General features: G+C 40.3%; 1 protein-coding gene across 1 annotated transcript in view; it reads left to right on the top strand.

Moving 5' to 3' along the window:
• The window catches only part of IQGAP1 (IQ motif containing GTPase activating protein 1), a 106725-nt gene that overhangs the window by 21794 nt on the left and 59574 nt on the right, over positions 1 to 25357 (top strand). The window contains exons 3-5 of the mRNA XM_041752036.1: positions 15410 to 15566; positions 17162 to 17239; positions 22623 to 22699. Of these exons, the coding sequence (XP_041607970.1) occupies positions 15410 to 15566; positions 17162 to 17239; positions 22623 to 22699 (312 nt within the window). The remainder of the gene's footprint in view (positions 1 to 15409; positions 15567 to 17161; positions 17240 to 22622; positions 22700 to 25357) is intronic.

Here is a 25357-nt window from a genome sequence, read left to right as displayed (position 1 = left end):
AAACACATAGAAAGCATTTCTGGGCTCCCCCTTGTTCAGGACCCTCTAATAGAACTGCAAAAGTTGGCAAAAGTTTAATGTTCTGTCCTTAAGGAGTTTACAGGTTAATTGGACAGATAAGGCATCACCATTTCAAAAGTCACTCAGTATCAAAGTCTGAAAGGTCTAACTAATGTCACAAGACAATCTACGGCTGCCAATGAAATGATGCAGTTAAATGTGTGAGAGTTTAGATGAGGGAAAGATTATTTTATGGCAGAGTTTTGGCAAGATAAGCTGAAATTAGATGGGAAGAAGGCAGAGCATAAATACATATATTTTTGTGTTCCTTTAGAGTTGAGACTATCTTTTTCTGCTACTTGGCATCCAGGAGCACCCCTTCCACAGTGCTTTTCGATAAAGTAGATGCTCAAGAATATTCAGTTGAATTGGTGCAAAGCTGTGTGGAGTGTGGGAGTTGGATGGTTAAGAGAATTTCAGTGTTGTGGGGATAAGAGCTTTGGATAATTGTAATTATTATTATTTGGTTATGATTGAGACCCCAGTACTATGGTCCTGTCTGAAGCAAGAAGAAAAGAATAGTTTGTCTCATTCAGCAGTTATTTATTGAGCCACGTGCTTCAAAGATGAATCAGAAAAGGATCCCACCCTTCATACTTAACTAATTATACTAAGAGGTAAAGAGATACATTAAGAATTACAGTTTTATTTTTTTAAAAGATTTTATTTATTCATGAGAGACACTGAGAGGGGCAGAGACACAGGCAGAGGGAGAAGCAGGCTCCCTGTAGAGGGCACCTGAAGAGGGACTTGATCCTGGACCCCAGGATCACGACCTGAGCCAAAGGCAGACTACTCAACCACCCAGGTGCCCCAAGAAGTACAGTTTAGAGGAAGTTTGGAGGAAGGAGAGATTTATTTCCAAGAGTGTAGATCATGGAAGAGTGCATGGAGGAGATGACTTTTGGCAGTAACATTGGAATTGTCAGAGGGGTGAGGCAGATCAAAAATTTTACCAAATCTTTATCTTAGTGGTCATCTCCATCCCTAGCTTCCCGTATTATGGCTTGATGACCTTTACTCTCTCTACAAACTCAATTTCTTTGGTCCTAACAAATTTATCTCATCTCATTTAGCATGCCAGCGTGACCTTCCCTGTAGCAATGGGAGAAGTATCTTTCTTCCTAAGACTCCCTTCTATCTGTGGTCTGGATCCTATCCCTTTGTATCTTCTAGGGTCCTTATTTCAGTATTGTTTTCTTAACTATAACTTACACTTTTTTTTTTTTTTTAGCCAATTCTTTTCTCTGAAGCACATAAACATCCTCACCCCTTCAAGATCTACTCCCTTAATACTAGGCCCTATCCTGATTATTGTCCCTTCTTTTTTTCCTTCAGGAAAAATTTGTCTTTACTCCCCGTGTCCACTTCTTTATCATAACTCCTATGGGTGCGATTTGTGCGCCTTTCCTTTCCCCCACTGAAATTTCTCTAGCTCGAACCAGCAAATTGTTATGTCCGTTTGAAAATTTTCAATACTTAATTCATTTCTTTCTTCCTTCCTTTCTCCTTCCTTCCTTCCTTCCTTCCTTCCTTCCTTCCTTCCTTCCTTCCTTCCTTCCTTCCTTCCTCCTTTCCTTTCCAACACACATGTGGAGTGGGGAGGGGCAGAGGAAGAGGGAGAGAGAAAAGATTTTAAGGAGGTTCCACACCCAGCGTGAAGGCCAGCGTGACGATTTCCATCTCCTGACCTGAGAGCATGACCTGAGCCGAAATCAAGTTGGATGCTTCACCAGCTGAGCCACCCAGGCGCCCCCATATATATCTTTCTTAATTTCTGTGGCATGTGACACTCTTGTCTGCTCACTTCATGAAATTTTCTTCAACTGGGTAGCTTTTTATACTTTTTGAATTTTGACGTGTGTGTGTGTGTGTGTGTGTGTGTGTGTGTGTATCCTAAGAAAGTAAATTCAGGTGACACCTCCTTCAGAGAGCATCCAGCCTTACCCCAGGTCTGAGTTAGATGCTCCTCCCTTGTGTTTCTACCCCTCCCCGCCAGTATCTCTTTCTAATAGCTCCCTCCCCTCCCCTCCCCTCCCCTCCCCTCCCCTCCCCTCCCCTCCCCTCCCCCTACCCCTCCCTTCCCTTCCCTCCCCTCCCCTCCCCTCCCCTTCCCTTCCCTAGGGCATACACAGTGGAGTGGGGGGGGGTGCAGAAGAGGGAGAGAGAAGATTTTAAGGAGGCTCCACATTGTTTCTTTCCTCAGGGGCTGCTCACAGCTAGCAATAACTGGGTGACAGCTGCTGAGACTTAGTATCACCGAAGTTTAACTCTGTTTGAAGATTTTTTTTTTCATTTAAGGTTAAAAGGTCTTTTACGCTTTGTGATAGATGGTAAATTAGAGACAGGGCTTGATAGATCAAATGTGGTAATGTTTCCCTAGGCTCTGCAGCTGAAGACTTGGTCTGGGAATAAGCAGTTAATCCTATTAGCCCAGGGACTTAAAAAAAACTTCATTGGAGTAATAATTTACATGCCATAAAGCTCTCTTATTTTTTAATGTACAACTTAATGATTTTTAGTAAATTTACCAAATAGTGCAATTGTCACCATAGTGTAGTTTCCATTACTCCAGTTTCTCTGGGAAACTAGCCCTAACTCCCTTCCTTCTTCAGGTGCTGAGGAGTTCTTTATTGAATGTTCTACATTCGTGTTTCTCAAGACTGGTTCCTACCACACCATATTGAAATTACTAGGCTGTTTCCAGGGCCTGGATGGTGCTTAGATGTGTTAGTGTCTTTGTAGAATCCTAATTGCCAGGAAAGACTGCCCAATTTGGGAGGTGTTGAGCAGCCAGTAATCCTGGCATGCAGGGACATTTGCTGTACAAGCTGGGTGTGGTAACTGGAGGAGCGGCTCCTGGAGGAACCGAATCTCAATGGTTTTGAGTAGTCAGTTCCGGCATTGGTATGTTCCGCTCTGTATTGCACAGAGCTGGGAAACCACTGAGGTCACGTGCTCAGCAGAACTAGTTCAACCCGTTTCCTCCTTACAGACCCCTAATTCACATTCCCACCCTGATTCTTTTCTCCCTCAGCGGCATGCTCGAGGTCTGGGCTTGTCTCAGGGCTTACGCACTCGCACTGAGTTCTCGCAATAGTGATTTCTTTGTCTTGCAGAGTGGGAGAACTGGGAGGGCCAAGCCTCTGGTCCCTTTGACACATGCTATCCGTGGAACGAGGAGGCAGGCATTAGACAGGTTGCTGGGTGTTACACTCCAGAAGGAGGTTTACTTGTGGGATCTAGCTCTTCACACACATACCCCTGTCTCTGTCACACAGGTACACAGCTCCCCCACCAAGAGAGAGTGGAATGGTGTGTGTTTGCACACAGTATTCAGTTAGTCTTCACAATTGCCTTGTGAGGTGTTTTCATAGACAGGAAGCTGAAGTCCCAGAGAGGTTAGGTCACTTGTCAGCCCTTCTTCCTTCCCTCCCTCCTTTCTTGAGGAAGAAATGGGTCTGTTCCTCTCCAATAGCTAGCTGCCCTCTGTGCTCTTCAGAACCTCCCCTTCTTCCTTGATTCTTTACTTCTTATATCTTCAGACCCCTCTGTGCTCCTTTCTTGCCGATGGCAAGGATGTGCCTCTTCCTGTGTTATAGAGGAACACTCTGCCACCTCAGACCAACGGTTTCTCCATTCCTCCAATTTCTCTTCCCTCCTTAAATTTCCTGAAAAGGGAGTCGATCTTGGCTGTTTCTAGTTCCTGACTTCGACTTAACTTTTCTAGCTGTAATCTCGCTCCCCCTGATCACCATTCCACTAAGGTTCTCTTTGTAATACTCACCTCTTAAGTGTTGGTGTTTTCTGAGGCACAGTCTTGACCTTTTTTATTTTTTAGTTATTTTTTTAAGTCATCTCTGTACCCAATGTGGCACTTGAACTCCCAACCTTATGATCCAGAGTCATACGCTCCTCCGACTGAACCAGCCAGGTGTCCTTTGGCCCTATTTTATTTTATTCTACAGTCTGTTTCTCTGGTGAACTCATCCCCGTGGAGCCACTCTTCACACCAGTGTCTCTAGCTGGGCCCCTCTCCTGAGTTTTCCAGACTTGCATTTCCACTGCCTGCAGGATGTCACCACGTGATGTCCCATTCACATTTCCAGCTGAACACGTTTCCGACATGAATTTATCATTCTGGCCTGCTTCTGCTAGTGTCCCCCTGCCTTGCTGGCTGGCATCCTCTTTCATTTAGTCATCCTTGCCACAAGTCACCACATCATCTTTTAAAATAAAACAACCTTTTGCCTTTTATAGAAATTTCTGAAAGTTTGCTAACGATGGTACATGTTGCCAGATTTTCTTCTGGAACAGTGTCAGAATGTGGGGTTTTCCCATGTATTGGATAATAATAAGTTGCTATCGTTCCTTTTTTATGGTATTTTTAAAAAATATTTATTTATTCATGAGAGACACATAGAGAGAGAGAGGCAGAGACACAAGCAGAGGGAGAAGCAGGCTCCATACAGGGAGCCGGAGGGGACTGATTCTGGGTCTCCAGGGTCACGCCCTGGGCCGAAGGCGGTGCCAAACCTCTGAGCCACCCCGGCTGCCCAAATAATGGTATTATTGTCACTTTAATTTGCATTTCTTTGATTAGTGAGATTAAGAATTTTTCCTATAATTATGGCCATTTACTTTTGTGAGTTGCCTGTTTATCTAGTCCATTTTTCTAGGGAAATACTTGTCATTTTATTTATTTCAAGCATTTAAAAAATATATATACAGGGACGTCTGGGTGGCTTAGCAGTTGACCATCTGCCTTTGGTTCAGGGTGTGATCCCGGGGTCCTGGGATTGAGTCCCACTTTGGGCTTCCTGCATGGAGCTTGCTTCTCTCTCTATGTCTCTGCCTCTCTCTCTGTGCTTCTCATGAGTAAATAAATAAAATCTTTTAAAAAAATGTATATATACATATAAAGATTATAGGGGATTATTAATTCCTTGTTATGTTTTGCAAATTTTCTCTCAAGTTTATTTTTTCTTTAAAAAATATTTTAATTACCTAATAGAAGTTTAGCTGCTTTTTATGTAGCCAATTTATGTCCTATTTATTTATTTATTTATTTATTTAATTGTGGAGCCCAACACAGCTTAGACCCACGGTCCTTGCACTCAAGACCTGAGCAGAATTCCAGAGTTGGACGTTTAACTGACTGAGCCACCAGGTGCCCCTCCCTCTTCCTTTATAATATCTAATATCTGCTGCCATAATTTTGTTTGAAAAGGCTTTTTCCCATTTCAGGATTATACAACCATTCACCTATATTTTTCCCTCCTTTTTATTTATTTATTTATTTACTAGATTTTATTTATTTATTTATGAGAGACACAGAGAGGTATAGACACAGAGGGAGAAGCAGGCTCCTCGCAGGGAGCCCAATGTGGGACTCGAACCCTGGACTTGGGATCATGCCCTGAGCTGAAGGGACACACTCAGCTGCTGAGCCACCCAGGTGTCCCTTTTTCTCCCCTTTTATTTTATTCTGTAAAATCTCCAATCCATTTTTAAAATTAATTTTTTATTTTTTAAAAAATATTTTATTCATTTATTTATGAGAAAGGCAGAGACATAGGCAGAGGGAGAAGCAGGCTCCATGCAGGGAGCCCGATGTGAGACTAGATCCTGGGACTCCGGGATCTCTCCCTGAGCCAAAGGCAGGCGCTCAACCGCTAAGCCACCCAGGCATCTCAAATGTTTAGTATTTATAGTGCTTCTCTCGGTGCTTGATAAAGGGAAAGTTGTTGATGAGGTCTATACTGTAGTATGGGTGCTCTAGGAAGTGCAGCCTCAGAACTTGAGATTTTGTTAGTGTTCAGAGGTGGTGGCTGTTATTATCGGAGGAGGCAATATATTGTAACAATAGAGTGTGAGTTTTAAAATCACATCAATTTGGGTTCAAGTGTTGAGCTCAGCCACTCACCAGGTGAGTAATCTTGGATGGGTCACTTCTAGGAGCCCATGGTTTCCTTATCCATAAAATAAAAATAATAATACCACTTAATGAAATTTTTGCGAAAATCAAGTGAGATAATGCATGCAAAGTATTTAGCTTTATTTCAGCCATGTGGTGTCAGAGATTCTTTTTTTTCATGTTATTTATATAAAAAATGAATCATTTATTTATTTTGAGACGGGGCGGGGGGCAGAGGGAGAGGAAGAGAGAGAGAGAGAGAGAGAGGGAATAGAGCTTGGTGTAGAGCTTGATCTCAAAATCCTAAGATCCCGACCTGAGCCAAAATCAAGAGTTAAGACACTTAACTAGCTGAACCACCCAGGTGCTCTGAAAATGAACCATTTAGATACTGCTGTTTTTGTGTTTAGTAGCTGTGTTTCAGATCTGAAGTCAGCTTTAAAATTTTTTTAGATAATTTTCATGTAACTTAGATTTGCTAAAGCAGTTCTAGTGTTAACTTGAGGCAAAATGTTGAAACTTTATATCCCTTATTGTGAGAAGGGGGGACTCAGAACTCTACTCTCCATTTTCTTCAACTCTGTGAGAAATAGAAATATAAGAGTTTTGTCACTAAGTTCTATTTGTGGTCACGGCTGAGGGTCCTGATCACAGGTAGTGTGTGCTGATGTTACCACATGGTAAGATATTCTCAGACCTTTTTTTTTTTTTAAAGATTTTATTTATTTACTCATGAGAAACAGAGAGAGGCAGAGACACAGGCAGAGGGAGAAGCAGGCTCCATGCAGGGAGCCTGATGTGGAACTGGATCCCAGGACTCCAGGATCAGGCCCTGGGCTGAAGGCGGTGCTAAACCGCTGAGCCACCCGGGCTGCCCTCAGAACTTTTTTAAAAAGTGACTTATCTGTTAAAACATTTGTACATGTAGAATTTTTTTTAAAATTTATAATAAGATTTTATTTATTCATGAGAAAGAGGCAGAGACCTAGGCAGAGGGAGAAGCAGGATTCCTGCAGAGAGCCCAGTATGGGACTCAATCCCAGCACCTCGGGATCACGCCCTGATCTGGCGGCAGACGCTCAACCACTGAGCCACTTAGGTGCCCCTACTTGTAGAAATACTTATACTTGTATTTGAAGAAAAAATTAAAAACCCGACTGTGTTGCCAAAAGTGATTTTCTGAAACAGATCTCATCAGGTCATTCCCCTCTTAAATCCTTCAGTGTCCCTCACAACTAGGATGGTTATTTCTTCTGCCTGGAGGCCTTCCCTGCCTTGGCCAGTTGGTAAACTCCTTTTCGTTCTTTCAAGCCCATTAATATTTGTGGATGATGTGGAGCCAGAAGAGAATTATTGTTTTGGATTGCAGAAGTAGGATTCCCAAAGATGCTGACATTAGGGACAATGGGCTGAACTGAACATGAGGAAATATCATGGAGATGAGTGCGGGTTGTGGTTCTAATATAGAATTTTAGAGATAGGATTTAGTAGCTGTGAATTTCCAAAAAATTGTTGATTGGAAAAATGTAATAAAAATAGTTGAGTCTGAGGCTTTGTGGTTATGGAGTACTCAAAATTAAGAAGGTGATAGTGCTGTTCCATTCCAGGCGAGTTGGACCTTACCTGGAACACAGTGTTCAGTTGGAGAAAGTTCACAGATGAGTGAGAATGAGATAATGCATGGGTGAGGGGGCCTAGGTGTACTGTCCAACATCTGAGTGCTTGCTCGCTTTGTTTCAGTCACTGTTCTTAATGCTTTATTTGTATTATATCTTGTAATCCTCACACTCCTTCCAGGTGGCTGCTATTAAATTATTCCCTTCTTATGAAGAGTACTTGAAAAAACAAGTAATCATTTCACTTACAGGGGTGTCAGCATGTGACTTCATCATCTAAGGGGAGAGGAGGAAAAGCACAATTTTTTTTTTCATACTGAGCCACCACACCCTATGCTAGCTCCACACTTTATATGCAATCTTTTTTTTTTTTTTTTAAGATTTTATTTTTAAGTAATTGCTACATCCAGCGTGGGACTTGAATTTAAAACCAAGATTAAGAGTCACATGCTCTACCAACTGAGCCAGCCAGGCACTCCCCCAATCCCACTGCTTTTTAAAATTTTTATTTCCTTATTTGAGAGAGAGAGTGTGGAGTAGAGGAAGAGGGACAAGCAGACTCTGTGCCAAGCGCAGAACTGACTTGGGGCTCAATCTCATGACCCTGAGATCATGACCTGAGCCAAAATCAAGAGTCAGCTGCTCCAGCTCCATTGACTGAGCCACCTGATTTTATTTAATCCCCAGCAACAGACCTACCTGGAAAGTATTGTTATTCCCTTTTAACAAATGAAAGAACTGGTTAAGTGACTGTCTTGATAAGGGACAGGTTATAAATCCAGGTGTCTCTTTTAAAAAAAATTTTTTAAAAAGATTTATTTATATATTTTAGAGAGCGAAAGAGCATGAGCCGGGGGAAGGGCCAGAGAGAAGGAGACAAGCAGACTCCACTGAGAGGGGAGCCCCATGCGGGGTTTGATCCCAGGATCCTGAGACCATGACTGAGTCAAAACCAAGAGTTGGATGCCCAACTGACTGAGCCACCCAGGTACCCCTAAATCTAGGTCTCTTAAAGTCTCTGGCCAATGCTGACCACACTAATACACACATATTTTAAAATTCAAATTCAATTAGCCCACATAGAGTACATCTTCAGTTTCAGATGTGAAATTCAGTGATTAAATCAGTTGCATATAATACCGAGTGCTCATCTTTAATTCCATATGTTGTCTTGCTCCACGAAGGCAGCTTAGGGTACCAAAGGGGAACTGATGCTGGCTTAATATAAACTTCTACCTGCTAGAATTCAGAATTGAAATGAAGTAATTTGAATGTTTGGTTCCATTTCAGCAGCAGTGGTCAGGCTCAGCCTGTGGCATGATTTGGCTGAGAGGTTTTGGAAGCATTCAGGCATGAAAGGGAGGGAGGAGTGGGACGTGGAAGGAGTGGAGGAGTTGGGGTAGAGAGCTGTAATGAGCTTTCTACCCAAGGGATTCTATGATTATCGTGAGACAGTGACAAATATAATTGGCAAAATGTTGTGGTGGCCACTGATTTTTCTTTCATGCATAGGTTTATTTACTTTTTAGTTTAGCTTTATTGTGATATAATTAACACTTAAAATTTTAAGATATTTAAAGTAGACATTGTGGTGATTTGTTATACATTATGAAAGGTTTAGGTTTGGTTTTGTTTTTGTGAGAACATTCAAGTTCTACTCTCTTGGCAAATTTCAGTTACATAAACATTGTTGTTAACTATAGTCACCATGTTTTACATTTGAGCCTCAGATTTTATCCTCTTATAGCTGAAAGTTTGTACCCTTTTCCAACCTCTCCCTATTTTCTTTACCCCATACCCCATGGCAACTACTTTACTACTATGTTTCTATGAGTTTTGTTTTTTTATATTTCACATGTAAGTAGTACCATGCAGTATTTGTCTTTGTCAGGTCTGTTTCATTAGGATAATGCCCCCAGGATTCATCTGTGTTGTCACAAATGGCTGGATTTCCTTCTTTCTCATGGCTGAATAATATTCCAGTCTGTGTGTTTATGTACATGCACATGTGTGTATCACATCTTCTGTATGCATTCATCTGTTGATGGGCACTTACCCTGTTTCCATGTCTTGACTATTGTGAAAAATACTGCAGTGAACATTGGAGTGCAGATATCTCTTTGACAGCCTGTTTTCCTTTCCTTTGGCTGTATACCTAGTATTGGGATTGCTGAATCATACATATGCAGTCCTATTTTTAATTTTTTAAGGAATCTTCACATATTTCTCCTTAACAGCTGCATCAGTTTACATTCTCACCAGTAGTGCAAACGGGTTCTCTTTTCTCCACATTTTTTTCCAACACTTGTTGTCTTCTGCCCCCCCCCCCCCTTTTTTTAAGATTTTATTTATTCATTCACGACACACACACACACACACACACACAGGCAGAAACACAGGCAGAGAGAGAAGCAGGATCCACGCAGGGAGCCTGATGTGGGACTCCCATCCCGGGCTGGAGATCCCGATCTTCAGGATCACACCCCGGGCTGATGGCTGATGGCTGATGGCTGATGGCTGATGGCTGATGGCTGATGGCTGATGGCCGATGGCCGATGGTGGCTGCTAAACCTCTAAGCCACTGGGGCTGCCCTCTTTTGCCCTTTTGATGATGATTGTTCTAATAAGTGTGAGGTGATGTCTCATTGAGGTTTTGATTTGCATTTGCCTGATGATTAGCACCTTTTGTATGTCTTTGGAAAAGTGCCTCTTCAGTTCCTCTGCCCACTTGTAATTTGGATTGTTTTTTTAATGTTGAGTTGTATGAAGTCTTTATATATTTTGAATATTAACCTTTTATCAGATTCATGATTTGCAGATACTTTCTTCCATTTTGTAGGTCAGTTTGTTGACGGTTTCCTTTGTGCAAGAGCTGTTTAGTTTGATATAGTTCCACTTCTGTTTATTTTTTCTTTTGATGCTTTTACTTTTGATGTCAAATCCAAAAATATCATTGCCAATACTGATGTTAAGGAGCTTACCTCCAGTATTTCCTCCTTGGAATTTATGGTTTTTGGTCATTTGTTCAAGTCTGTAATCCATTTTGAGTTGATTTTTGTGTGTGGTACAAGGTAGGGATCTATGCATAAATTTATTTAAAAATGTATTTATAAAGGAAGGGGTGCCTGGCTGGCTCAGTTGGTAGAGCATGTGACTTAATCTCAGGATTATAAGCCCCACGTTGGGTGTAGAGATTACTTAAAGTCTTAAAAAATAACATAAAATGTATTTATAAAGCTAAACCAAATGCTTACATTTTATAGGAAAGCTTTGTGTCTGAGTTGAAAATCATTGTGGACTTACAGTTAAACTAAAATACTTAAAACCCTATTTAGTGGACAGAACACAGAGAGATACTAGACTTTTTCCTTTATAGGATATTTTACACTTTGCCATGTTCATTCTGCCCTAATGGGCTCAGCCCTATTAGATTTTTGGACTGAGTGGTAAGAGCAACAGTAGTCTAGTGAAGAGGATTCTTAACTAGGGATCAGGGTCCTGTTATTCTGTCTTTGCCACTAGCTAGTAGTTGACTTTGGATAGACCTTATACTTGTAAAATTGAGGGACTTGTACAAATAGGTGTAGCCTTTGGTAAGTTTTTGGATGATAAAAAACGTTTCTTTAATGTTTATAATTTTTTATTTTGGAGTTACACTTCCTTTTTTTTTCTTTTTAAAGATTTCATATATTTATTCATGAGAGATTCACAGAGACAGAGACATAGGCAGAGGGAGAAGCAGGATCCCTGTAGGGATCCCGATGTGGGACTCGATCCTAGAACCCTGGGATCATGACCTGAGTCAAAGGCAGACAGACGCTCAATCACTGGGTCACCCAGGCATCCCTGGAATTCCTTTGAAGGTCCTTTCCTTAGGAATTAATTCTAAGTGCAGCAGAACATTGTGCACAAAGATGTTCTTTGCAGTATTATTTAATGGTTGAAAATATTTGGAAGTGACATGAGTAGGTAACCAATTAAGCACTTGGTAGAGTTTTTATGTAACTTAGTCTTCAGAAATTATATAATAACATGGAATATATTCATAAAATATTGAGAACTGTCTAATAATTTTCTCTTAATGGATATGTATTATATTGAAAAAAAAAAAAAAAACCAACCCAAAGGGATTTGCCATAGATGTGCTTCAAGTTCTTGGCTATCATGTTGTGATTCTGTGGTTTAGTGACAGAAGAAGAAATCTCAGATGGGCTGTAGAGGACAAAAAGAAGGGTTTGTTATATCTTCTTGGGGTTATAGTTGAATCTAGACTTCTAATATTAAACATTAGAGTAACATAGTGCCCTACTTAGTGCTTTCAGTTTTCCAAAGCAATTTGGTCCTGATTTAACCTATTTTATTTCATTTTTCTTAACTTATAAATGAGCCAGGTGATACTCTGTTGTGAGACAAAGGTCACCATACCATGTGTGGTAACTTGGAGGGCAGCCTTGGGTTTGCGGCAGCTAAGAGACACCTCTGTATTTGGCCTATTTATTCTAGCTCTCCCTTAGCCCTTTTCACCAGATCACAGTTGGCTCTTCTGGCCGAACATTTCTGTGATGTGCAAGGTATTTTAAATCTAGCTTGTTAATGGGGGATTGTTTTCCAGCAGTTTGTGTAGGGAAGGCGAGGATAGAGGCTTTTGGGAGATGTTGATGCTGGCATTCCTTTTACTTTGATTTTGATGTAGTAATCTCAGAGGTGAACCGAAACATCTTTGGTAACTAACTCTGTTTTCAAGGCAAAAGCATGCACTGTGCTGTTTATTCATTGTCTTCCCTATGTGTTTACCTTGTTTTGAAGAGAAAGTAATTTTTTTTCCTCATATCATTATATGGTAAAGGGCTGTTTTTGGCTTATACTACAGTTGTTCTAAGTTTGTTTCTGTTAATGAGAGCACAAGTTAGACTGTCCCCTGAGAGCCAGGGTTGCCAGGAGCTGTTGGCCATATTCCTTTTAGCAATAAAAAATTGAAGGGTTCTATTGTATATCCTTCAAGCAATTTTATGAACAAGAATTACATAAATGGGGCAGCTCCGGTGGTGCAGCGGTTTAGCGCCGCCTGCAGCCCAGGGCGTGATCCTGGAGACCCTGGATGAGTCCCACGTCAGGCTCTCTGTATGATGCCTGCTTCTCCCTCTGCCTGTGTCTCTGCCTCTCTCTCTCTCTCTCTCTCTCTCTCTCTCTCTGTCTCTATGAATAAATAAATAAAATCTTAAAAAAAAAAAGAATTACATAAATGCATAAATGGGATCAGAAATACATGTACATATTATCTGGCTTGTTTTCCTATTAATGTTAGTGTTTTCATGTAAATTTTCATGGATATATATGTTGTGTCTATAAAATATGGCATAGTTAAATATTTCTTCCAGTTTTATTTGCCTTTTAATTCAAGCTTCTGTGTATCAATGAACATTATAAATGTTTCCTTTTTATGTTGTCCTACTCGGTGGTAAATCCAGTTTTTACTTCGTGTGTGTGTGTATTTATTTATTCTTATATAAATAAAAGTAAGGGGGGGTGCCTGGTTGGCTCAGTCAGGGAAGCATGTGACTCTGGATCTCAGGGTCATGAGTTCAAGCCCCACATTGGGCATGGAGCCTACTTAAAAAAGAAAAAAAATGAGAAAAGGAACAAAATCACAAAAACAAAAAAATAAATAATAAACTACCAAAACAGTGTCTTAAGAAATGTGAGGAAAACTCAAAAACTTTACTAAGATACAAAAATTGATTTGAATCAGAAATCTTGGATTTGGGACTAAGAAGAAAATCAAATAAATGAAAGTAAGCTCCATGCATATTCTGAGCCAGCCAGGCATCCCAAGTAGAATAATTTTAAATTAGGGATTTTTAATATGGAGCCAGTGAAATCTCTGAAATTACATATTTTTTAAAGATTTTATTTATTTTTTATTTAAGAGAAAGAATCCCAAGTAGACTCTTCATGGAGCTGGACATGGGGCTTTATCTCACAGCCCTGATATTCATGACTTGAGCTAAAACCAAGAGTCGGATGCTTAACTGATTGAGCCACCCGGGTGCCCCTGAAATTATATATTAAATTTCAGTGTATGTACATTTTTCTGGGGAAGGATTTCCTTAGATACTCAAAGGATGCTGTGACTTAAAAAATAGTTTAAGGGATCCCTGGGTGGCACAGCGGTTTAGTGCCTGCCTTTGGCCCAGGGCGTGATCCTGGAGACCCCGGGATCGAATCCCACATCGGGCTCCCAGTGCATGGAGCCTGCTTCTCCCTCTGCCTTTGTCTCTGCCTCTCTCTCTCTCTCTTTCTGTGACTATCATAAATAAATAAAAATTAAAAAAAAATAGTTTAAAAAACCATCGCCATGGGGCGCCTAGGTGGCTCAGAAGTTGAGTGTCTGCTTTCGGCCCAGGTCGTGATCCCGGGGCCTGGGATTGAGCCCTGCATTGGGCTCCTGTGGAGAGTCTGCTTCTCCCTCTTCCTATATCTCTGCCTCTCTCTGTGTGTCTCATGAATAAATAGATAAAATTAAAAAAAAAATACATCACCTTGGGGTAGGTTTGGGTGGCTCAGTTGGTTAAGGGTCATGCTCAGGTCACGATCTCAGGAGGTTCCCTGCTCAGTTGGGATTCTTCTTTTCCTTCACTCTCTGCCCTCCCCCCCCCCTTCCTGCTCTCTCGCTCTCTCTAGTAAATAAATAAAATCTTAAAAAAAACAAACAAACAAACTCATCACCTTAAATGACTTTTAGTTACCTCCATTTCTGTTGGTAGAAAATATGTGCAGATTGTGTTGTTTTATCTTGGGCCTTCTGAAATCTCTTGAGAGGTGTTCTAGGGAGAAAATAGTTTTCTTTTCCTTTCCCCTTTACAACCTCTTTCTCCACCTCTGAAAAAAAAATGCATTCATTTTTACTGATTCCATTGGCATTTTCTTCCCTATTTTATTTTATTATTTTTTAAAATTTTTATTTATTTATGATAGTCACAGAGAGAGAGAGGCAGAGACACAGACAGAGGGAGAAGCAAGCTCCATGCACCGGGAGCCCGACGCGGGATTCGATCCTAGGTCTCCAGGATCGGGCCCTGGGCCAAAGGCAGGCGCTAAACCTCTGCACCACCCAGGGATCCCTTCTTCCCTATTTTAACTGAGATAATTGACTATTCATGCAATCTCCAAACAACCTTAAAATCTGAACCTAGAAATTCACTGTGGATTCTGAAACTGGAGGAGAACATCAATATATTTAAATTTTTGAAAAGCTGGAATTCTGGCTTCAGCCACAAATGACTATTCTTAGGGCTTCTGCAGGAGTAACTTAGGGTTAGGGCCTGAGGTTTCTGGGCTGTTGGGGCCAGGGGAACCAGCCAGCTCTGCTGGCTCAGGGGCAGAAAGCAGGGTAGAGAAGAAGGAGGCCTTGATGTTCCGGAGTTTTTCTGAGTTCCTTGCCTCTGAGATCGGACTGGGTCAGGACAAGGATATGTGTGAAATTGCACCTTAAAAGAGCACTGCAGGCAACCTGGGTGGCTCAGCGGTTTAACGCCGGCCTTTGGCCCAGGGTGTGATCCTGGAGTGCTGGGATCAAGTCCCGCGTCGGGCTTCCTATGGAGCCTACTTCTCCCTCTGCCTGTGTCATTTGCCTTTCTCTTTTTCTTTCTCTCTGTCTCTCATGAATAAATGGATAAAATCTTAAAAAAAAAAAATAAAAGAGCACTGCTTATGTGGAACTTAAGCTCCTCCATGGAGAATGGAAATGAAGCTCAGAATCTCTTAAGGAGGGGATCAGACCTTTCCTCTCTTCTCAAGTCCTCTCCCTTTCTTGCAGGTGGATGGAAGCATGTCTCGGGGAAGACCTGCCTCCTACCACAGAACTGGAAGAGGGGCTTAGGAATGGGGTCTACCTTGCCAAACTAGGAAACTTCTTCTCTCCCAAAGTGGTGTCCCTGAAGAAAATTTATGATCGAGAGCAGACCAGATACAAGGTGAGTCCTTCCTTGCTTGGTGCTTAAATTTCCATACACTTAGAAGAGAAGATTAGTGGACTTTACCCTGTATAAGAGTTATTGAGAAATATGTGTAAATGTATTTGTTCTAGCAAAATAAAGTACCTGGCAGAGTGGAGAAGAGAGTGCAAAGTCAGGCATGGCATTAAAAGTTGGCAGTCTGTATTGTTGATACAATTCCTGTAATGGTGTAGGTCTAGAAATATTCATGGTCCTTGATGAATTTTTAAAAATTTCTTAGAAGATGGAGGAAGTAAAAAAAAAAAAAAAAAAGGGAAGAAGATGGAGGAAGTAACTAGGGGGAATTACAATTTCAATTTTAACCAAGCAGTGAGATTTGTTGGCAAATTGAAAGCAATAGCAACACACCTTTAGGAAAAAAGGCCCTTCTGTGATACTAGAATTCAAGGTAAATTGAGAAAGCAATCCAATTTCAGGAAATCAAGGTAAGTGAGAGGCTTTGATTCTTGTGGCCCAGAGCCATGAAAAACAGAAATCAAGTTGGAATGTTGACAAGGACCAAACTCTGTTGTGGAGGAGCTTTCCTAGGAGGAGCTATTTAGAAAAGGAAGAACGTAAAAGATAGTGAGAGATTACAAAACCAAGAGCAGCTGTAATCGAGGTAACTGTAGGAGTTGGACCAGAACTTGAAATGAGCTAAGGATGAAGATAGAATCAAAAGAAGTTTTTAGGTTTTATGTCTATATTCAAAGGACAAGGAGAAGATATAGGTCCTAAAACCAAAATTAACATCCCAAAGAGAAACTTTCCTTTTCTGAAGGCAATTCTGGAGCTCTTCTGTTGAGCACTATACAGTGTGGGGCAGAGCAGCAAGACATTCGTTCATTTAAAAAGATTTACTTATTTTTAGAGAGAGAGGGAGAGAGAATGCATGCTAGCATGAGCAGGAGGGAGCCACAGAGGGTGAGAGAATCTCAAGCAGACTCCCCACTGAGTGTGGAGCCCAGTGCAGGGCTTGATCCCATGACTCCGGGATCATGACCTGAACCAAAACCTAGAGTTGGATGCTTAGCTGACTGAGCCACCCAGGCACCTCAAACAACAAGACATTTAAAACAAGAGTGGAGACTGCGTGGCAATAGAAACAATGGCCCTGCCCCTCTTCCCCTCTGGAGAGTAAATCTTTCTGTATTAATATCTGTTTGTGAGTATTTTCTACCTGCCAGATACCACACTGGGTGCTTTTATATGTTTTCCCACTTCATCTTTACAATAAACATATAAAATAGGTGTTAAAGATGAGGAAATTCAAAAAGGTGAAGTGACCTGCCCACTGTCACCAGTAGATGGCCAAGCCAGGGATTGAATCCAGCATAATTGAATTCCAAAGACTGTTCTGTAGAGCTCATTATACAGGAAGATTCTCCAGATGGTTCTCAAGTGAGAGGAGCTGAGATGTGGATTTTTAGGATTAGAATGTGAACATGATGCTATAGACCTTCAATTTAAGGAGACCTTGCAAAGCCTCATAAGGAAACTTTTGTTGCAAAAAGAGTATTTAATATTTGCTTCAATGTTGCCAACAGTGCCTAATTGTCTCTTATTTGTTCTAGGCAACCGGCCTGCACTTTAGACATACTGATAATGTGATTCAGTGGTTGAATGCCATGGATGAGATTGGATTGCCTAAGGTAACTTACATGATAATCAGAGTTCTGGCTTAGATCAGGCTGTTTTGGCACATAGTTATTCTGCCTGTAAAATTATTCTCAGTTGAGGACAGCCCGGGTGGCTCAGCGGTTTAGCGCCGCCTTCTGCCCAGGGTGTGATCCTGGAGACCTGGGATCGAGTCCCACATCAGGTTCCCTGCATGGAGCCTGCTTCTCTCTCTGCCTGTGTCTCTGCCCCCCCCCCCCCTCTCTCTCTCTGTGTGTGTGTGTGTCTCTCATGAATAAATTAATAAAATCTTAAAAAAAAATTAATAAAATCTTTTTAAAAAATTATTCTCAATTGAATCTTTGGTGGTTTTCTTTTTTCTTTTTTTTTTTTTTAAGTCCTAAAAGATCTATTTCTTCTGTTTGTTTTAGGAATAGTTTTGTTCTTTCTTTTATATTCTTCATCCCTGCTACACCTCATCCTAGAGAAATTTCCTATGATGTCATTTACTACATCAAGTTGTAGACTTATATTGAAATTCACATGCCATGAAATCCACCTTTTTACTTTAAAAAATTTTTTTTGAAATCCACCTTTTAAAAGTATACAATTTAGTGTTCTTATTTAGTCACAAAGTTGCAACATTAATATTTGATGTTAGGAAATACAAGGAAATACTTTATTTTTAAAAGATTTTATTTATTCATGATAGACAGAGAGAGAGAGAGAGAGATCGGCAGAGACACAGGCAGAGGGAGGCAGGTGCTGAACCGCTGAGTCACCCAGGGATCTCAAGAAATATTTTAGAAACATCATTTTTCAGCTGCAGAATTCTCCTCTATCTGTAAGAGAGCATGATGTGCTATTATTTTATGTTTCAAATTGTAGAGACAATATAATGACATTTACTTTTTATATCTTGTTTTGGTGATGGCTGTAGTATTTGTGTTTTAAAACATCTTGAGGTACAGTTGGCATGGAGAAATGCACATATTTCATGTGTATAGTTGGATGGGTTTAGAGTGAGTGTGCATCCTTGAGTGTTCTGCTTAGGAGTTTATTTTATTTAGCACTGCTCTTACCGAGATTGCCACCTCTAGCCTCCACACCCCTCCATCCTATCTTGAATCCAGAAGGCCATATTGTGTTGTCAGCTCTTAGAGGCATGGACACCTTTTTTGTTTTCCATATCCTTTGACCTAAGGATTCTACTTCTTTTTTTTAAAAAAATATTTATTGTATGAAAGAACTATTTCTTTTTATTGTTATTTATTTATGATAGTCACAGAGAGAGAGAGACAGAGAGAGGCAGAGACATAGGCAGAGGGAGAAGCAGGCTCCATGCACCGGGAGCCGGATGTGGGATTCGATCCCGGGTCTCCAGGATCGCGCCCTGGGCCAAAGGCAGGCGCCAAACCGCTGCGCTACCCAGGGATCCCAAGGATTCTACTTCTAGGAATTTATCTCTCCCCCAAATCAGATAAGCCCGAAAAGATGGACATATAAGGGTTTTTCAGCATAGCTTAGGATAGGAAAAATTGATAACAATCACATGTTCCTTCACTAGGAGCATTAATTGTGCTGCAGCCAGTCAAACAATAGTACAGCCATTAGAAAGGATGATTTTAATCTGTATTGACAAAGGAAATTGTCTGTGAGGTGTGAACTGGAGAATAAAACTCCAAATAGGCTAAAGTTATAAAAGAGTTTGTGTTCTGGCTAAGGTGAGATTGCTATTTTTATGTGTAAAAGTGAATATTTTTGGGAAAAGTTGGTAAGGAGATAATAGTTTTTATTTTGGTGTGATCGGATTAAGGGGTGGTTTTTATTTTCTTTATAATTTCCTGTAGTCTAAATTTTTTTTTTTTTTTTTTAGAGTCTAAATTTTTGTTGAAAAAGAGTGAGATAAGGAGGATCACAAAGTGGCTGGAACCACTGGGAGATGAACATTTGGTATTTAACATAGCACCAAGCTCAATTCTTCATATGTGTTTTGAATTGAGTTAAATCCAGAGTCAAGTCTTTGCAGAAGACTAGCCTTTGTCCTCTTTTTTTTTTCAGAACAAAGTTCTGAAGCTTTCTTCCTTGCACTGGTAGGTTTGAGAATTAGGCCCACCAATGTCAGGAAATGCAGTATGTCAAGTTCTTTTTTTTTTTTTTTTTAAAGATTTTATTTATTTATTCATGAGAGACACACACACACACAGAGAGAAGCAGAGACACAACAGGCAGAGGGAGAAGCAGGCTCCATGTAGGGAGCTCGATTTGAGCCTCGATCCTGGGACTCCAGGATCACGCCCTGGGTGGAAGGCAGGTGCTAAACTGCTGAGCCACTCAGGGATCCCCAGTATGTCAAGTTCTTAAACATACTTTGCCTTTCTGTGCACCTATATCTTCTTGTACCTGTTTCTTTTTATTATTTTTATTTATTCATGAGAGACACACAGAGAGAGGCAGAGACATAGGCAGAGGGAGAAGCAGGATCCATGCAGGGAGCCCGATGTGGGACTCAATCCCAGGACCCCAGGATCATGACCTGAGCCTAAGGCAGATGCTCAACCACTGAGCCACCCAGGCGTCCCGTCTTCTACCTGTTTCTTCTGAAATATGCCTGATGGGCAGTGGTGATTTAACCTCTTCTGAATAATACTAAGAGCTTCATTAATATATACTTTTACTAGTAGTATTTTTACTACAAAATGCTTTTTTAATGATTTAATTTTACTACTTTTTTGGTTTACTAATGGTAATATATTGTCCTGGATCACCACTGCAACAAATGTAGAATTCCCCAAAGACTTTCAGGGACAACAGGGTTATCATGGTTATCAGCCTTGAAATGTCAACCCTACATGACTTAGATCTAGAAGACTTGAATAATGTGGACTAATGATACTTAGCTGAAAAACTGTTGCCCATAATATACTGTATGATATATAATTGACAATACATATGTAGTGTTTACAGGAATGCCTTCCCTAATCTCTCAATATGGTACATATAGGCTAATTGTAGGAACTTAATGTTATAAGTTTTTGATTCTTATCCTTTTAGTCTTTTTATTATAATTGGTACTGTTGGCTACCTACCTCTCTAGGAAATATTTTGTGATTTTGACTTGATTTTTTTTTTTTTTTTTAAGATTTTATTTCTAAGTAATCTCTACACCCAATGTGGGGCTTGAACTCATAACCACGAAATCAAGATTCACCTGCTCTCTTGACTCAGCCAGCCAGGCACCCCTTGACTTTGATTTTTTTCATTGTGTGTGTGTGTGTGTGTTTATAATTTATAATTTATTCATGAGAGACAGAGAGAATGAGGCAGAGACACAGGCAGAGGGAGAAACAGGCTCCATGCAGGGAGTCCGACATGGGACTCAATCCCAAGACCCTAGGACTACGCCCTGGGCCGAAGGCAGGCGCCAAACCGCTGAGCTACCCAGGGATCCCTGATTTTTTCATTGTTTTAAATCTGTCCTCTGTCTTCCTCATGTGTTCTACCTCCCATATCCTAGTGGTGGGAGTTCTTTAAGATGCAGTCCTTATTTTAGCTACATTCTTGTTCTTATGGTTTCAGTTATTTTGAAGACTTTCTTATAAACACATTGTATTCAAATGGCTGCTGGACAGTTCTCCTTGAATAGCTTTCTATTAGCTAGAATTCCTATCTGAAAGTAAACCTTTCTTTTCCCCCAACTGAACCTCCCCTCCTCTATACTAAATGGTAGGCTGTCCTCATTTCCCCAGTCATCCCATCTCAAAATCTTGAGGTTACCTTGAACTCCTAAATGCACTTATCCCCCAAGCCTTCCTCATGTATTTGAAATGTTTCTTTTGTCTGTTGAAAGAGATTATCAGCCTGCCTCCTTAGCTTCAATTTCTCCACTATTCATTATATCCTGTGTCCTGTCTCCAGTCAAATCTTCCTGAGGCGCTGTTTTTTATCCTTGGCTTCAGAGCTGGGACTTCTCTGTGGCCTGCATATCAAGTTCAAACTTGTCTGACTTTCAAGGTCCTCATAATCTAATTGCATCCTACCCTACCCAGCTGTATTTTTGTTATTTTCTAAAATGTATTCTGTACTGTTTTTGGGAAGGGTGGCTCAACACGACTGTTATCTTCACCCTTAAGGAAATGACATATCTGTCTTGGAAAGTGAGCATGCAGAGTTTGAAAAATTATCAAAAAGATGATTATAGTACATCTCATCTCTTGACAGGGGCAATTCTTTCTAGTCGAGAGCTGTAGGTATTGTGTGAAAAGCATGAAAACAAACAAACATGATGTGTCAAGGACTCTAATAGGTACAAGGTGCTGTGGTACAAACAAACATGATGTGTCAAGGACTCTAATAGGTACAATGTGCTGTGGTACTCTTCCTCCTGCCTTGGTTAAGGCCTTTCCCTGCTCATCCAGATTCTTCTGACGGCCTCAGAATTCAGTCTTTCCCTTCTCCAGATCACTGTTACCTCCCCCTAAATTATAGAATGAATTGTATGGTGCCACATCACCATGAAGATAGATCTTGAAATTCAAGATTATATCCAATCTAAACCTACTATGTTGCTATTCAGCCTCATTCACTAATTCATTAAATGTAGAGCCCCTTCCATGACCTTGGCTCTGGGCTTGGCATTGAAGATGTGGCAGTGAATTGCATAGACCTGGTCCCTGCCTTCATGTAGTGTGTAGTCAAACAGATAATAACACAAGTAATTGATTATTTGTGGCAAGTGGTACCCAGAATAACTACTGATCTTCCATATTCCCATACATATTATATATTCTAGCTACTTCATCTGTGTATCTTTTCTCTTCTTCCAAGCATGTAACACATTTTTAAAAAAGATTTTAAGTAATCTCTATACCTATTGTGGGACTTGAACTTAGAGCCTGGAGATTGAGTTGTACACTCCACCAAATGAACCAGCCAAGCATCCCTGCACAATAACACATTATAATATTTTGTAGTTTTCTTCAGTGTCTAAATGTAGGAGTTCACAAACTGAAAGCACCTAAGTAAATGTTCATTGTTGAATTATTAATGAATGTAGGCACCATAGACAGGAATTGGGAAGATTGCAGGGCTTTCAAGTTTCCAACATTTACTGGTGATTTAAACTGCACTAGAGCTGAGTGTCATCTGCCTGTATCTGAGTCTGCAGTAAGCAAATCACTTTCACATACCTGGTAAAATTCAGTGGGTTAACCAAATAAGGCTTTTCCAACTAGTGCTTTTTATTCTGTATTACCATATTTTATTCCTTGCATTACTTAGATGAATTGTCTGTTCTCCCTAATGAAGTTACTTGCTGAATGCCCATAATATTTTCTAATCGTTCTATTTATATTATTGATGATTGGTGAAAGATCCAGTGGATGGATACCTTACTGTTCTTCTTTTATTCCTTCTTAGATTTTTTACCCAGAAACTACAGATATCTATGATCGAAAAAACATGCCAAGATGTATCTACTGTATCCATGCACTCAGGTAATCAGATATTCGTGGTAAAATAAACAGTGTACATAGACACAGAGAACAGATTGCTGAGTTGCCAGAGGTGGAGGTTTTGGGGTGGGGACAAAAATGGGTTAAGGAGCTCAAACATTACAGACTTCCAGCTATAAAATAGTTAACTAAGTTCTGGGATTATAATGTACTGCATGGGGGTTTTAGTTAATAATGATGTAGCCTTATGCTTGAAAGTTGCTAAGAGAGTAGATCTTAAAAGTTCTCAGCATGGGACACCTGGGTGGCTCAGTCAGTTCAGCATCCAATTTTTGGTTTCAGCTCAGGTCATGATCTCAAGGTCTTGGGATTGAGCCCACATCAGGCTCCCCACTCAGGGGTAGTCTGCTTTCTCTGTCTCCCTCTGCCCCTCCTCCTGTCCCACTCAAGCTCTTTCTCTCTCTCTCTCAATTAAATAAACATATATTTTTAAAAGTTTCTTAGCACAAGGAAAAAAAAAATCCATAATTATGTGTGGTGGTGGATGTTAAGGAGACTTATTGAGGTGATCATTTTGCAATATATATGTATATTGAATCATTATGTTGTACACCTGAAACTAATGTAATGTTTATGTCAATTCTCTATCTCAATTTTTAAAAAAAGCCATTTAGGAATAACATCTGAATTGAATGTACAGCTTTTTGTGTATGGCGTAATGAAAAAGTTTTTGCATTAGCTTTAGGATTTCCAAATAAAATAGATTATTATTGTCTTTTTAAAAAAATTTTTTTATTTATGATAGTCACACACACAGAGAGAGAGAGAGAGAGAGAGGCAGAGACACAGGCAGAGGGAGAAGCAGGCTCCATGCAGGGAGCCTGACATGGGACTTGATCCCAGGTCTCCAGGATCACGCCCTGAGCTGTAGGTGACGCTAAACCGCTGAGCCACCGGGCTCCCCACAACCACCATGTCTTAATACTTTGGTAGTATGATTAAATTTTATAAAAATCTTCAAATAAAGCCAGCAAATATCAAATGGTTGATTTTTAATTTATTTGGTTTTTCTAGGCTCTCACCAAGCCATTTGTTCATTAGGTAATGTTTATGCCAAACAAATATGATAAATAGGAACTGAAACAAAATATATTTTTTTTCATAATTTCATAGCAGATTTTGAAGATGGCTTAATTTCAGGTCCTTGGCTCTTAGAATCAGTGAAGTGTACTGTATTGGAAGGAAGAGGTGATGTGTGTGGAGGGAGGGTGGGGTTCAGTAGATATGATAGAACCATATCAGAGTTGTACAGATTTACCTGATGGCCATAGGGCTAAACGAGAAGGTGGTAGAAGTAAGTGGGACATGCAGATGGGGTTTCTTTGCTCAGGCTACCCATTTTACAAGTCATCCTGTATGTGTACATGTTAATTATCTATATGAATATATGAATAATATTGACCCATGAGAAGTCTGTTGTCTCCAGTTTGATCCAACATGTGCCAGATCCTTGGGATCCCTGGAATTCATGTGAGACCCACAAAAGAAAGAATGTAGCTGAAAACTAGTGGACAGCACTGGCTCTGTGCCTTGGGTTATTCTGTTTCTGCTGCCTAAATGCCGCTTTACTCCCTAGTTTGACCCATGCTCTTCTCTAGCTGCTACTGTGGAATGCTACCTGTTCACTGATACCTTCCTTTTACTTTTTCTCCCTCAAATAGAATTAGCTACTTCCCATCCTTGTGCTCTTCTAGTATTTGCACATACCTCTTACTTCAAGCATAGGGCTTTTACATCCTACTCTGGTTATTAGTTCTTATTGCTTGCTCTCTGTGGACTCCTCCCAGGCAGGGCCTATTTCTGTTACTCTTTATCTTTGTGTCTCTAGTACTTAGATGCCTCTAGCAATATAGTAGCTAGTCAATAAATGTTTGTATCAAAATCACACATTGTAACAAATCTTCCTTTCTGCCCTCTAGATTGAAGGGATATTTTTTGCCCTATAAATGAAAAAAAGGAAATGGTGCTTTCTTTTATCAGGCGACACTTCATGTTTGTGTCTATATCCAGTCAAGTTTTAATTCAATTTCCACCTTCTTGGTGAACTTTTGTGATTTCCAGTGACTCCAGTTCATTCCTTGGTCTAAACCCATGTGTTTCTTAGTTCTATTGTTTCTTTCATATGTTTACTTTCTCTTTATTATATTATTAGCATCTTAGGGACAGAGGTCATGCCTTTCATTTCTTTTTCTTCTCTCTAAGGTACATGGCATAATGTCAGACAAGAGTAACATACGGATTTTTTTTTATTTTTTTATTTTTTAGGATTTTTAAAAGTTATTTAGGAGTGGGTTGTATCTAGGGGAATGTTCAGATTGTAGCAATTTCAAATATATGTGTCTGAGCCAAAATCAGTTTAATTCTGAATATTGTGATTGGCTCTGTGTTACAGTGAGGTCTGTCTGAATTGATAACCTTGTGAAGGTTATACCTACAATGGATTTCTGAACTTGCCAGACAAGAGGCCTAGCTGGTGAAACTCCACTTTGTGTGTTCCACAGCCATAGCTCTCTGCAATGTGACCTGGCTCGCAGGCCCTCAAATTCTCTGATTTGGAGATGAAGAATTAACTGTGCCTTTCTCATGATGGCGTCAGAATCAGAAAGTCCACAGTTGTTTTTCATTTCTCTTTAATATGCA

The sequence above is a fragment of the Vulpes lagopus genome, chromosome 4, assembly GCF_018345385.1.
Source record: "Vulpes lagopus strain Blue_001 chromosome 4, ASM1834538v1, whole genome shotgun sequence".
NCBI classification, from domain to species: Eukaryota; Metazoa; Chordata; class Mammalia; order Carnivora; family Canidae; genus Vulpes; species Vulpes lagopus.
This window is presented reverse-complemented; position numbering and strand designations above follow the sequence as displayed.